Raw genomic sequence first — 13,649 nt, forward strand, 5'->3', positions numbered from 1 at the left:
TGTGTGTGGGTGCGTGTGTCTGTGTGTGTGGGTGCGTGTGTCTGTGTGTGTGGGTGCGTGTGTCTGTGTGTGTGCGTGCGTGTGTCTGTGTGTGTGGGTGCGTGTGTCTGTGTGTGTGGGTGCGTGTGTCTGTGTGTCTGCGTGCGTGTGTCTGTGTGTGTGCGTGCGTGTGTCTGTGTGTGTGCGTGCGTGTGTCTGTGTGTGTGCGTGCGTGTGTCTGTGTGTGTGGGTGCGTGTGTCTGTGTGTCTGCGTGCGTGTGTCTGTGTGTCTGCGTGCGTGTGTCTGTGTGTCTGCGTGCGTGTGTCTGTGTGTCTGCGTGCGTGTGTCTGTGTGTGTGCGTGCGTGTGTCTGTGTGTCTGCGTGCGTGTGTCTGTGTGTCTGCGTGCGTGTGTCTGTGTGTCTGCGTGCGTGTGTCTGTGTGTCTGCGTGCGTGTGTCTGTGTGTAGGCTGCGCATTGTGGTGAAGTCGGGGGTGAATCCTGCAGACTGTTCGTCAGCCGAGCGCTGTATCCTGGCCTACCTGTATGACCTCTATACCTCCTGCAGTCATCTGAAGAGCAAGTTTGGAGAGATCTTCAGGTGAGACCCCTCAGCGTCTGTGTATAATTCTACAGGTTCTCCACCAACAGCTGGATTTATTTGTGCATCATTTCTAAGTCGTCCTGCAATGTGTCCGTTTCATTTTCCTCAGTGAGTTTTGTTCCAAAGTGAAGAACTCCATCTACTGGAACATCGACCCATCAGACTCCAACATGCGGTGGGACCAGATGTTTATGATCGACGCCATAGCGAACCCTTCAGCCCACAACCTCAACCACTCCATGGTGGGCAAGATTCTTAACGACAGCCCAGCTAACCGCTACAGCTTTGTGTGTAATGTTCTGATGGACGTGTGTGTGGACCACCGTGACCCTGACAGGTACGAACGTTCCAGCAACGACCTGTTTCACTTCCTTAGTTAGTTCATTAGTTAGGCATGATCTCATCTCTCCTGATGATGTCCACTGAAGGTCCATTAAAGGTTCTTCAGTATTGTTTAGAAACACTGTTGCTAAGAAAGTCACTATTCTCCATGAAGGAGCAGACCGGCTGCACGTTATCGTTCTGAGCGATCTGCAGCAAACCTCACCTTCACTGTTACCTGATCATCTCTGTAGGTTTCAGTGACAGACCCGTATATCATGAAAAGACGTAAACTTTTAGTAAATTTTTGAGAATCGTGTGTTTTTTACAATTTATTTTGAGTTCTAATAATTGGGGAAACAAAAAGCCGTATTCCCCAATTCATCCAAAATTGTGTGATCTTAATTTCCTTTGTGACCGTCACCTTGGTTTAATGTTAAAACTTGTGTGTGTTGTGTCAGGGTTAATGATATCGGTATCCTGTGTGCGGAGCTGACAGCATATTGCCGTTCTCTGAGCGCAGAATGGCTGGGGGTCCTAAAGGCTCTGTGCTGCTCTTCTAACAACGGCAACTGTGGCTTCAACGACTTGCTCTGTAACGTGGATGTGAGTGCACACCTGTATACACATACACACACACACACACACACTTTTACATTTTACATTTACAGCATTTAGCAGACACCTTTATCCAGAGCGACATACATTTTATCTCATTTTTATACAACTGAGCAATTGAGGGTTAAGGGCCTTGTTCAGGGGCCCAACAGTTGTAGCTTGGTGGACATAGGAATCGAACTCACAACCTTCCGATTGGTAGCCCAACACCCCAACCACTAGGCTACCCCACGCACGCACTCACACTCTCACTCTCTCACACACTCTCACTGCTTCAGATCCTTTTATTTCTTTCTTTTTTTTTAATTATTATTAAATAAAAGTTATAAATAAATAAATAAATGCTGCACTTGTTACTATTTCTGAAAAACGAAAGTGGTCTGTGGAGTATTGTGTTATCTGTAGCTTTGTCAGTCACAGACAAAAAGTGAGAATGGCACTTAAAAAGGTATTAAACGACGTGTGACACTGAAAATAACACAGGTGTTTGTTTGATATGTGGTCCGTCAGGTTTAAGAGATGGTTTGCTTTAAAATATTAAGTTTCTCATCTTTTCTCTGCTGTTAATAAATATAATAATTTAAGCAGGTAGCTAATTTTTTTTAACTAATTACTTGTAGAGTAAACAAGATCCATTCACACACTGTAGTATTAATGGAAAGATGCCTGGGTTTGGTCATTGGTTTAAAGAGTTCAATTTTATTCATGGCTTTAAAAATATATATACGGCTGAAAGACTTGATGGACATCCAAAAACAAACGGTGTTACTATAACCATACAGTCACATGGAAATGCATGCATTTGAATTAAGTATATTCATTGAGTATGTGTTTTTTTTTTAATAGATAAAACAGGTTTAAACTGCAGACTAGGATATCAATGATGTCTAAGGCATATAAAAAAAGAAAAGCATGCAAATTGTGGCTTAGGATGATTCCAGGGTTATTGTCTGGTACATGTCTGGGTGGAGAGATCAGACAAGGCAGAGGGACTTGTCATTACTGTGATAGCTGTCGCCCATCTGTTTCATCAGGGAAGGATTTCCACAAAGTTTGATTTTTAATTGGCTTTAAATCTGCTCTCTGGGACGCTTTAGGAACTGGTCATGGCAAAGTTAATTACAAGTCCCTCTGCCTAAATGCTCATTTTGTTTTCCCCTGCAGGTGAGCGATTTATCTTTCCACGACTCCCTGGCTACGTTCGTTGCCATCCTTATAGCTCGGCAATGTCTGCTTCTGGAGGATTTGGTGCGCTGCGTGGCCATTCCTTCTCTCCTCAACGCTGGTACAGTATTGCTGTCACACTCTGCTTAATTTCATTCAGAAAACACCATTATAGCTCACTTTTAAAAAAAAAACAGGCTGCTTTCCTGCAGAACAATGTTACTTTAAATTTATGGAAATTTTTTTTTTTTCTTCTCAGCCGTAAGTAGAAGTCGGCTTAACGATAGTCATGCTAATTCAATCGCATTTAATAAGTTATTTTAGAATGAATAGTGATGTATTAGAAGAATTCTCCATCGGTGGGGGAAATGGAGGTTTATTAGACTGGAACCTGTAGGAAAAAGTGCCAGAAAAAAACACTGTTCTTATTGATTGAAAGGCAAATCAGTTTTGTGCAGTTACGTCGGAAACAACTGGTGGAACAGCGTCCAAAATCAATCGATACAAATGTACACCTGAAAATCTCGCATGTAAAAGCTGCCCAACCCAGCAGATGATTTGCACAACTCCGATGGCCTCGTAACCATCATAGTATCATAAACAGATATCGTATTAATGTCATCGTGAGTCTAACTCACTACGTCGTGTAAATGTGACCGTACCTTTCCCTTTCCAGTAAACCAATTGCTGTGTAATGGTTACTATGGAAACAGTCAAGACGTTTCCCTGATATGAAGCCGGTATCTCATGTATCTAGTTAGAGAGCTCCGGAGCTTCTCACAGGGCCGAAAGCATCAATTCAACGGTTTCACTCTGAACAGCAGCCTAAAACAATTCCTCAGCACAGCCGACCACTCGCGAGTCTGAAAATCCGGTATCAAGCTGTTTGTTTGTTTAGCATGTGAGCAGCTCGCTGGCTGCCGTACAGACAGACAAACATTTCGTGTCTGGCTTGCTGTTCGGGGTAAATATAGCCGTGTAGTCTGCATCTGCCTTTCGCTGTTAGAAATATTTCACACCGTGATTCTAAAGTCTTTTTTTATGGCTTCTCAAAATCACCTCTAGAACCCGTGCCTTTTAGCAACGGTGTTGTATTTAAACAGCTTGCGTAAGAGTGAGGCGGCGAGCGTGTCGGCAGGATCGTGACGCAAACCTCCCACTGCATTCACACAGCTGTGAAGCGCTGCCTCATGGGGAGATGTTGCGTGTGTGTACTCGTAAAGACACACTTCAGGCATGATGATTCAGACCCCGACACGTCTCACTGTGATCTACCCAGACCAAGGCATGTCTCCTAAAGAGGTTTGAAACCAAAGCAGGTATATTACAACAGGGTTCTCACCTATGCTAGAAGACATTCATCATGTGTTTAGATAAGATCACAGTGTGAAAGTTCCTCGTGTGTGTGTGTGTGTGTGTGTGTGTGTGTGTGTGTGAGCTGCTAATACCAGCAGGCCCTCGTTTATTTCTCTCACAAACCCGATACAGCATTCAGTGTCAGTGATTGTAATTAAGTCCATGTCCAAGTCTATTTTTCTCTCAGAAATACAACCTGGTTAGACCAAATGCTGTGGTTTCATTGTGTACTTCTTATGTTCGGTTAAAACTACCATTCAGAGGAAACCCGATTTCTACACACGTGTTTTTTAATGTTGCCGGAAGAATTACAATTGATTGACACACGATTAGCAATCTCCGTATAAATCACAGAGCTGGGAGTCTTCATGAAGTATACACCTCATGCATTTGCCGATTATATCACATGCACCATAACGTGTAGCAGCTCAATAACTGAAAATGTGTAAATTTTGTAATCGTGTTCCAGCATGTAGTGAGCAGGACTCAGAACCAGGAGCCAGACTGACCTGTAGGATTCTGCTGCATCTGTTCAGAACCCCTCAGAGAAATCCATGTCCACAGGACAGCAAGACAGGTAACTAACACACACACACACTTGTTACATGTGTGCATGCATGTTTTCAGTGCTTTCGATGCATCATGTACCAGGTCGAACACGATTGATCGATCGATGGTGCTTCATGAATAAAAATCTTTTATATGTAATCTCTGACTAAAATCTGGTTCCTCAGATAAGGCGACAGTGGGCATCAGGTCGTCATGTGATCGCCACTTGTTGGCTGCATCTCAGAACAGTATCGTAGTGGGTGCCGTGTTTGCCGTCCTAAAGGCCGTCTTCATGCTCGGTGAGGGTTTGTTTTGTTTCAAATACAATGTCAGTTTTAGTTTTACAGTGTAACACAGACATTACCCGCGTACATCATTTACACAGCTGAATTAATACAATCTGACAAAAATACCTAAATGACTCAAAATAGAAATGCCTAGGTCTCAAAAGGTACAACTCTTTCCTTCGCTTCCTCTGGTCCATGTTGAGTGTGGTACAGTACACACCATGTCACCAGACAGCACAGCGACTACCTGGAGCCCAATGACTGATTATAAGATTGTAGACACCTGTAGTGCTAATTAGTGGACACAACTTGAATTAACACGTCCGTTTGGTCATATTATTTTCAGTCTTTTCTAGGGGTACCATCATTTTTGTCTAGGCCCGTTCCATGAGTTTTTTTTTAAACAATTCCGTTGAAGCAAGGTTGAAAAGCAATGTCTGACTTTCATTGGTTAACATTCATAGAATTTTTATTTATTATTACTTTTGTCAGATTAAAGTTTTTTTTCTGTGACCATTGTGAGTTTTTCTTTCATTCACCAAAGGGTACCAACAATTTTGTCCACGTGTGTATTTTCTTTGTTTGCATCGGTGACCGGGTGTTTCTGTTGTAGGAGATGCTGAGTTAAAAGGCTCAGGCTTCTCCCACCCTGCTGGCTTAGACGACCTCGGGGAGGACGACATGGGCTCCAAAAAATCCGGAGGCCGCAACATCTCCATAGAAACAGCCAGCCTAGACGTTTACGCCAAGTACGTGCTGAAAAGCATCTGTCAGCAGGTGAGAAACCACAAGAGCATCTACTTTTAAACTGTATAGGTTCTTGTAGCTGTAATGTTTTCTCAGAATTAACAGCATAATAATGTGCCACTCATGCAAGACATGGCACTTAATTCCCCTCATCTGAAGTAAAGCACCATGCGGACCATAACTCCGTCCGCTGTCCGTCTCTGTTTCAGGAGTGGGTAGGAGAGCGCTGTCTCAAATCTCTCTCCGAGGACAGCAGCGCTCTTCAGGATCCCGTGCTGGTGAACATCCAGGCACAGAGGCTGCTGCAGCTCATCTGTTACCCACACAGGCAGCTGGACAGTGAGGAAGGAGAAAACCCTCAGAGACAACGCATCAAACGCATCCTCCAGGTCTGATACACAAATAAACAAACTTTATTAATACACTGAACTGATCTGCGGTAGTATTTATTTATTTTTTTTCCTGTGTTATTATTTGTTTATTTATTTATTTCAAACTGAAGTACTTTCCCAGGACCGTATTCCAACCACAGTCTGAAATATAACATCTTTTTTTTTTAACAGTATTTAATGGCGCTTTTTAAACACAGTTCAACGTAGGCAAGAGCATCGCTTTCAGTACATGTTTAAAAAGTTGCCTCAAGTGTGTTATTGTGATTTCAGTCTGTTACATGAAACGACTGGGTGATCTGCCTGTCCTCACACACTTGTATCAGTGTCCCAGTGTATGAAACTGATACCAGTCCCCTGACAATTTTTTCCATCCATCATTCTCATGAACTTTAAGTGAACCCCTGACCGAACAAACCCAAATATCACCCCCACAAGCGATCACTGTGCAGCTGTACATTCAGCTGGAAGGCAACGGGGTGGTGAGAGGATCGGCTTCCACTTTGAAGTAGCTGCTCTATGGTTTCAGCTTTGCAGCCTGTTTCTAGTCCGGCTCTAATATGACTAAACATTAATAAATAAGTGTACCAGGTCAGGTCTTAAAGTGGGTTTCACTCGCGTATCTTTTGATTAGCACATCACCTAGTACATTGCAGATGTTTCTACTATCAGCCATGACACGAGTAGCTCACACGATCGGTACAGCATCGAGCTACTGGTTAAATGCTATGTTGAAAAGGGTTTTTTTCCAGGTTGTTAAACAAAACATTGATTTAAAAAAAAAAATCTCCTTGTCCTGGCTGCTTTCTGTTTTATCCACACCTGTACTGTAATGAGCCAAGATGTAGCTTAGGTTAAGAAATGTGAAGTTTGTGTGTTTACATGTATACATGTTTATTACATGCGTGTGTTTCCGTTCTCTCCTATTGGGTTCTTTGTGGCCGTCTCAAGCCTTCATTTCTTTGAATATTAACTAAAAACCATGGCTCACTTCTACCCCTTCACTTCCCCATGGCTTTGTGTTCACTCTGTCCTTTATTTCACGCCGCGTCTAATTTTCTCTCTTACAGAACCTGGATCAGTGGACCATGAGACAGTCTTCTCTTGAACTCCAGCTAATGATCAAGCAAAGTTCTAATAACGTAAGTCCTCTCTGTAACAAGGAAGGAAGGAAGGAAATAAATAAATAAATAAATAAATAAATAAATAAATAAAGTACATGCCTCGAATTCACCTATAAAAAAGTGCCGTGGAAAAAGGCATGTGATCTGATGTATGATTATCACCTTAAGGACTGATTTAAACACCACATCTGTAACATGTGCATGACTACAGGCAGTTATTTCAATACATTTCCTCTTATCGAAATGAAAATGAAGCACTGCTAAAAAACAAAAAAAGCAGCTCACTGATTTTGGAAGTTGAGAAGACTTTTTCCCCCCTCTTTTTTCTTTTTATTCAATTAAAAGCAAAATGAATTCTCCGTTTTTTTTTATTTTATTTTGATGGGTGTCGACGATGGTCTTTGCTTTCATTTAAGTCGGTCTTTTATTTGTACCCTATCTGTAGGTTAGCTTAAGAATCCTGAAGGAATCCTTTAGGGCTGTTTTTAAATATGATCCTGTGTGTTACTGGATGTTGGGTTATAGATGTTATATATCGAAGCAGCACCTTGTCACTGTGTACAGGAGCTCTATTCCCTGCTGGAGAACATTGCCAAGGCAACCATCGAGGTTTTCCAGAAGTCTGCGGAGATGAACTCCAGTAACCCTTCCTGGAACGGCTCGGCTGCCTCCAGCAGCTCTGTCTCCAATAGCAACAACACCAGCAAGCTCAAGCCAGTGCTCAGGTGTGTGAACCCAATCAAGGCCCAGCAGAAACCCCATCCTCACTGGGCCTCTCTTGCCTTACTGGGTTTCTGCTTGATGGAGGGTTTTTTACACCTATTGTAACCTTGTGAAGTTTCAAATAATAAGGAAAATGTTTCAAGCAGTCAGTGACATGGAGCTTCTAACAAGCAGCCATCATTCCATGGCATTCTGTGGAGCTGAGGTGACATTTTGTGTGTGTGTTTCTCTCTGTGTGTGTGTGTTTCTGTGTGTGTGTGTGTGTGTGTGTGTGTGTGTTGGGTGTGCACAGTTCTTCAGAGCGCTCAGGTGTGTGGCTGGTGGCCCCACTGATTGCAAAACTGCCCACCTCAGTACAGGGACACGTCCTGAAAGCAGCAGGGGAGGAGCTGGAGAAGGGGCAGCACCTAGGGTCCTCCTCACGCAAGGAGAGAGATCGACAGAAACAGAAGAGGTACAAAAAACTTCTGAAATTTGAAAGAAACTAAAGTACAAACTAATGTATAAATAAATAACTGGCCTTGCTGTTGTGATGGAGGGATGCATGCTCACATTTATGTATAAAATCTTGATCAGTAATGCCCAAATACCACATAAAGCCATTTCTATATACAAACACACCATCGAATCATCTATTTGGACAGGAAGTGTTAATGTAATGTTCCAGTTTGTTGTTATCTATCACACACTTTTCTGTTCCTTTTCGGAACCTTTTATTTAAGGCACTATATAAATATCAAGGTTCTTCTTTATCTGTCTTGCACCTAAGGTTCACGCACATTACTGTTCTGGATCATCTTCATCCTGTGGTGATTTTTATTTTGTAGTATGTCACTGCTGAGCCAGCAGCCTTTCCTGTCCTTGGTACTGACATGCCTGAAAGGCCAGGACGAGCAGAGAGAGGGACTCCTCACCTCCCTCTACAGCCAAGTGCAGCAGGTACAGCAGCGGCTTATTATAACCAGTTAAAATGTCGCATACTTTTGTCTCCTTACGATTCTGTTCTTACATGAATGAACGGTATGTTTACATCATTCGTGAGCATGGATTTGATTTCATCTTAGCACTAGTATAATTCTTTTTCCAGAGCTTATTTGCATCTGTGCTTCCCGTAAGCCAGGGGCGGCGATCCCGTGGCTTCCGAGCCGCATGCGGCTCTTTGCCCAGTTTCATGCGGCTCTTGCGTTCATAACGAACTTTGTATTTGTGTCTTTTTATTGTGCGTGTCGCTTCTTTTGAGTTCAATATGGTATTTTCGTCAAACGCGCATGTGAGTGGGATGAAAATACCTCAAAGTATCCCAGTAGGAGCAAGATCATTTGAGTAAACATTTAGTGTCAAGTTGGCTCTTAAAATGGCAGGGGGAAAAAAAAAGGTGATGTTCATTTGTATGGTGTGGCTCTTTGCGGTAACACAGTAAAAAATGTGGCTCTTGGTCTCTGTCTGGTTGGCCACCCCTGCTGAAAGCACACCTCTGGGTTTGGCCTTAACTAAGACTGAATGCTGACATATTTTAACAGATTGTCACTAACTGGCGTGAGGATCAGTACCAGGACGACTGCAAGGCCAAGCAGATGATGCACGAGGCTCTGAAGCTGCGGCTCAACCTGGTGAGGATCCTGTTCTTTCTTCTCACATGTTACCATTAGGTTTCTTTTTGCTAACAGGTTCTTGTGTGATTTAGGTGGGCGGGATGTTTGACACGGTGCAGCGCAGCACACAGCAGACCACCGAGTGGGCAGTGCTTCTCCTCGACATCATCAGCAGCGGCACAGTCGACATGCAGTCTAACAAGTGGGTGATGAACTCTTTAAAAAAAAAATGCTAAAACCTCAGTTTATTTTTCTTCTCCCTCCACACTGTATGTCATGATCGGAACACGGCTACATGCTGTATGGAAACTGACACAAGTGCCATCAGTTTGTAGTAAGAAATGCTAAACCTCAAGTCTGGCTGCTGTACAGTTCCACAGCTCTCCTGTTACTAACAAGTTTATGATTCAAGATTCAAAGCGCTTATTGTCATACGCACAGTGTTGAGAATTCTTTGTAGCAGGGTGGGAGGAGCTTTGTCTCCACAGCCGCATTAAATTGTTAATGGTAATGTTAAAGAACTGGATTATTTGGAGCTGCTGTGTTTTAATGGGCACACCATCCTGGTAGCTTTTTGCCTGAACTAGCCTCTATCCTTATCACCAGTGGTGTAGTCTAGTTTTTTGTAGTGAGTATACTGTGATCCCCCCCCCCCCCCAGCCTCATACGCACCCATCCTAGAGCGACACCCCATAGGCACCATCACTCACTAATGCATAAAATATGCATCTACATGTAATTTAGAGCATTATTAAAGACTGCTTATGTGTTATCAACATTCCAATTTATTATAAGCAACAAAAGACAGTCAGCTGAAAAAACCTGTGCTCCAGGTCCCATATTCATATAACATTTAAGGCTAAATGTAGCTCTTAAAGGTATAGTTTAGTTCACCCAAAAATGAAAAATTATTTCCTCACCCTCAAGTTGTTCCAAAACTGTATGAGTTTTTCTTCTGTTTAACACAAAAGACGATATTTTGAAAAATAACACAATTTTCATTTTTGGGTGAACTTTATACCTTTAAGAGCTACATTTAGCCTTACATGTTATGTGAATATGGGACCTGGAGCACAGGTTTCAGCTGTCAATTTTCAATGTACATTTAAGAGTGAACAATAAACATTTGTTCAGTTTTATCACCAACACTCTTTCATTGCAGAATATTATGAACTGAATGAACTGGTAGTTTACAAAGCTTTCTAAATACATTTGTACTCGGGCTGTGGGTGAAATGTCACCCGAAGCTGCTGTACTTTAGGCGCAGGCTTCCGAAAACACTCAGAGTGTAGTTTGGGTCTGCTTTCGTTTCAGATCTTCTTTTACATTAGTTAGTTAATTTCAAATTTGCGCCACAAAACACCGCCAAGCAACTGATTTTCCTCCTTGGTAGGTGACGTCAGATCAGGTCACAGGCCACGGAAGCCCCAATGGTCCAAAAACGTTAGTGATTCACAATCACAACCACAGTCTGTGTTCGCAACACAGACGGGGTGAATTTATGAATGAAAGTTCTGTCACAAAACGATAATGTTACGTATCCTCACACTTTTTAAGTGGGTATACGGAAATCCTTGGCCTTTCCTAGTGGGTATATGGAAATCCTTGGCATTTCCTAGTGGGTATACGGCGTATACCTGCGTATCACGTAGACTACACCACTACTTATCAGTAATTTACACACGGTGAGAAACAAGTTCCCTGTACAATGAAATTCTTTCTTTGCTGTCCACAGCAAATGCCGAGAACCCTCACATGCATACACACAAACACAGTAAATAAAACTAAGCTGGAATACATATAAAGACTACTAGAAATATGCACCATGTACATCGTAGAATATGACTTGTTTGCATAGTAGTACAGTAATCTGTGCAACTGCACGATCATAGTAGTATCTAAGTAGCAACTAACGACGCCAGTCGGTAACTTGTTGTCGATGTGTTGTGTTATCTGGTGTCTCTGCAAAAACAGTTTGTGTGACTTGTTTGTGTGTGTGTGCAAAAGCGAGCTGTTCACCACCGTGCTGGACATGCTGAGCGTGCTGATTAACGGGACACTGGCGGCGGACATGTCCAGCATTTCTCAGGGTGGCATGGAGGAGAACAAGAGGGCTTACATGAACCTGGTGAAGAAGCTCAGGGTGAGAGAGAGCCTATAAATAGCTCATACCGTTATCAGTGTACAAAGATGCTACTAAACTAACCTCTATCTATCTATCTATCTATCTATCTATCTATCTATCTATCTATCTATCTATCTATCTATCTATCTATCTATCTATCTATCTATCTATCTATCTATCTATCTATCTATCTATCTATCTATCTATCTATCTATCTATCTATCTATCATAAACCTTTAGCCTTACTATTGACCAATGAGTCACTTCTCAGATATTACACACGGTGTAGGTTGCATTTGATCACTCATGTCATTTTGTGTGCACTGGTTTTTTGTGCAGAAAGAGCTGGGGGATCGCCAGTCTGAGAGTTTGGAGAAGGTGCGACAGTTACTGCCACTACCCAAACAGACTCGGGACGTCATTACCTGTGAACCCCAGGGATCGCTTATAGACACCAAGGGGAACAAAATCGCTGGGTTTGAGAAAGAGGTACTCCTCTACACTCCTGTTCATTTGTAAACCAGTTAATCCATGAAGTAAAGTGTATCGTCCCAAATGAGGCTTTACACACTATGCACTAGTTACTATTGTGTACTGTTCTTTCTACCATCTAGTGTATGAATTTTAGATCACTATAAAAACACCAAGCTCACGTGTAAGCCATTTCCCAGTTGATATTCAAATGCATGTAATGTGACACTGCTAGATTTTGAATGTGGTACATTTTTTCCCCCCACCGACGATTCACATGTTTATTAAAAAATAAATCGTACAATGGTCGCTAGTTTAAGACATCCGTAAGATAATTTGTCCGCCATTTTTGTGCGCCACCTTGAAAAAATGTTCCACCTGAGCATCAGCACCTTGTAGCCACACCCATTTTCCAGTACGTAAAAAAAGCTACAATTGTTGAGTACATGAAGCGTACACTATTTATGTACACTTGTGCTTGCTGACACGCCCATTTTATTCTCGGCCAATCCGATTTCAGTTTCTTTTCTTTTTTTTTCTTTTTTTTTTTTAAACTTTTATAGTTCTAAGAAATTCCCTTTCCATCGTTCCTTCTTGCTACAGGGCCTACAGGTGTCGACGAAGCAGAAAATCTCCCCTTGGGACGTATTCGAGGGCCTGAAGCACTCGGCTCCTCTTTCCTGGGGCTGGTTCGGCACAGTACGCGTAGACCGCAAGGTCACCCGCTTTGAAGAACAGCAGAGACTTCTGCTTTATCACACTCATCTGAAACCCAAACCACGTAGCTATTACCTGGAGCCTCTGCCCCTGCCCCCAGAAGAGGAAGAGCCTCCTACACCTGTGCCACAAGAACCAGAGAAGAAGATGGTGGAGGCTGTGAAGACCGATAAGAGCATGCCTAGTGTGGGTCCGGATACGGTCAAGAAGAAGTCCAAGAAGAAGAAAACTTCATCTGTAAATAAACCAGAGGTTGGTTATCTTCTGAAATTTGGGTAGTTTTTGTTCCAGTTGGTTTTTAGCTGACAGGTTCAATCACTGTAAGACAAATGGGCTCTTCACACCTGGTATTAATATCCTGCTCAGGTGATCCAATAACAAGGCAAACAAAATGTCAATATTATTACATTAATGAACAGATCGTCAGGGACCACCTAGGGAAGGGCGTCAAGCAAATTTATTTTCAGGCAGAAATGTCTCCGAGGTCTAGCATTCAGATGATTATTCACTTTGGTCGTGTTACTTAGTTTGATGTGATTTTTAAGCTCCTTTTTAAGCTTGCTTATCTGTGTTATCCAGGACTACACGGCACGTAACCCCGCTGTAATGTCATTTCACGGACCAGCCATGCCTCCTGACATCATGACCATGAGCCAGCCCAACCACTCTTACAGAGCAATGCCCTACAACCAGGCGCCCATCATGTACACTCAGAATCAACCTCTTCCTCCAGGTCAGGCCTGAAGATCACCTTCACCTCCTCTTATTAATCTAAACATCACTCAGTATTACATAGCCTGCTTTTTTATCGAGCAGTAATGATGTAAAGTTAAAGGCGATCCACAGTTATAAAAATCAACAGTGACCATACAGATTATCCGCTG

At 42.6% G+C, this 13,649-nt stretch overlaps 1 protein-coding gene across 8 annotated transcripts in view; it reads left to right on the forward strand.

Annotated features, from left to right (window-relative positions):
* med12 (mediator complex subunit 12) overlaps positions 1-13,649 on the forward strand; it is a 45,764-nt gene that overhangs the window by 25,622 nt on the left and 6,493 nt on the right. For all 8 annotated transcript variants that reach the window (XM_027165102.2, XM_027165098.2, XM_027165096.2 and 5 more), the window contains exons 20-37: positions 448-579; positions 692-919; positions 1,365-1,509; positions 2,686-2,806; positions 4,511-4,618; positions 4,776-4,889; positions 5,491-5,654; positions 5,834-6,013; positions 7,084-7,155; positions 7,702-7,862; positions 8,153-8,314; positions 8,688-8,799; positions 9,381-9,470; positions 9,545-9,654; positions 11,460-11,595; positions 11,917-12,066; positions 12,652-13,017; positions 13,345-13,498. In XM_027165102.2, coding sequence (XP_027020903.2) covers positions 448-579; positions 692-919; positions 1,365-1,509; positions 2,686-2,806; positions 4,511-4,618; positions 4,776-4,889; positions 5,491-5,654; positions 5,834-6,013; positions 7,084-7,155; positions 7,702-7,862; positions 8,153-8,314; positions 8,688-8,799; positions 9,381-9,470; positions 9,545-9,654; positions 11,460-11,595; positions 11,917-12,066; positions 12,652-13,017; positions 13,345-13,498 — 2,705 coding nt within the window. The remainder of the gene's footprint in view (positions 1-447; positions 580-691; positions 920-1,364; positions 1,510-2,685; positions 2,807-4,510; positions 4,619-4,775; positions 4,890-5,490; positions 5,655-5,833; positions 6,014-7,083; positions 7,156-7,701; positions 7,863-8,152; positions 8,315-8,687; positions 8,800-9,380; positions 9,471-9,544; positions 9,655-11,459; positions 11,596-11,916; positions 12,067-12,651; positions 13,018-13,344; positions 13,499-13,649) is intronic.

The sequence above is a fragment of the Tachysurus fulvidraco genome, chromosome 10, assembly GCF_022655615.1.
Source record: "Tachysurus fulvidraco isolate hzauxx_2018 chromosome 10, HZAU_PFXX_2.0, whole genome shotgun sequence".
NCBI classification, from domain to species: domain Eukaryota; kingdom Metazoa; phylum Chordata; class Actinopteri; order Siluriformes; family Bagridae; genus Tachysurus; species Tachysurus fulvidraco.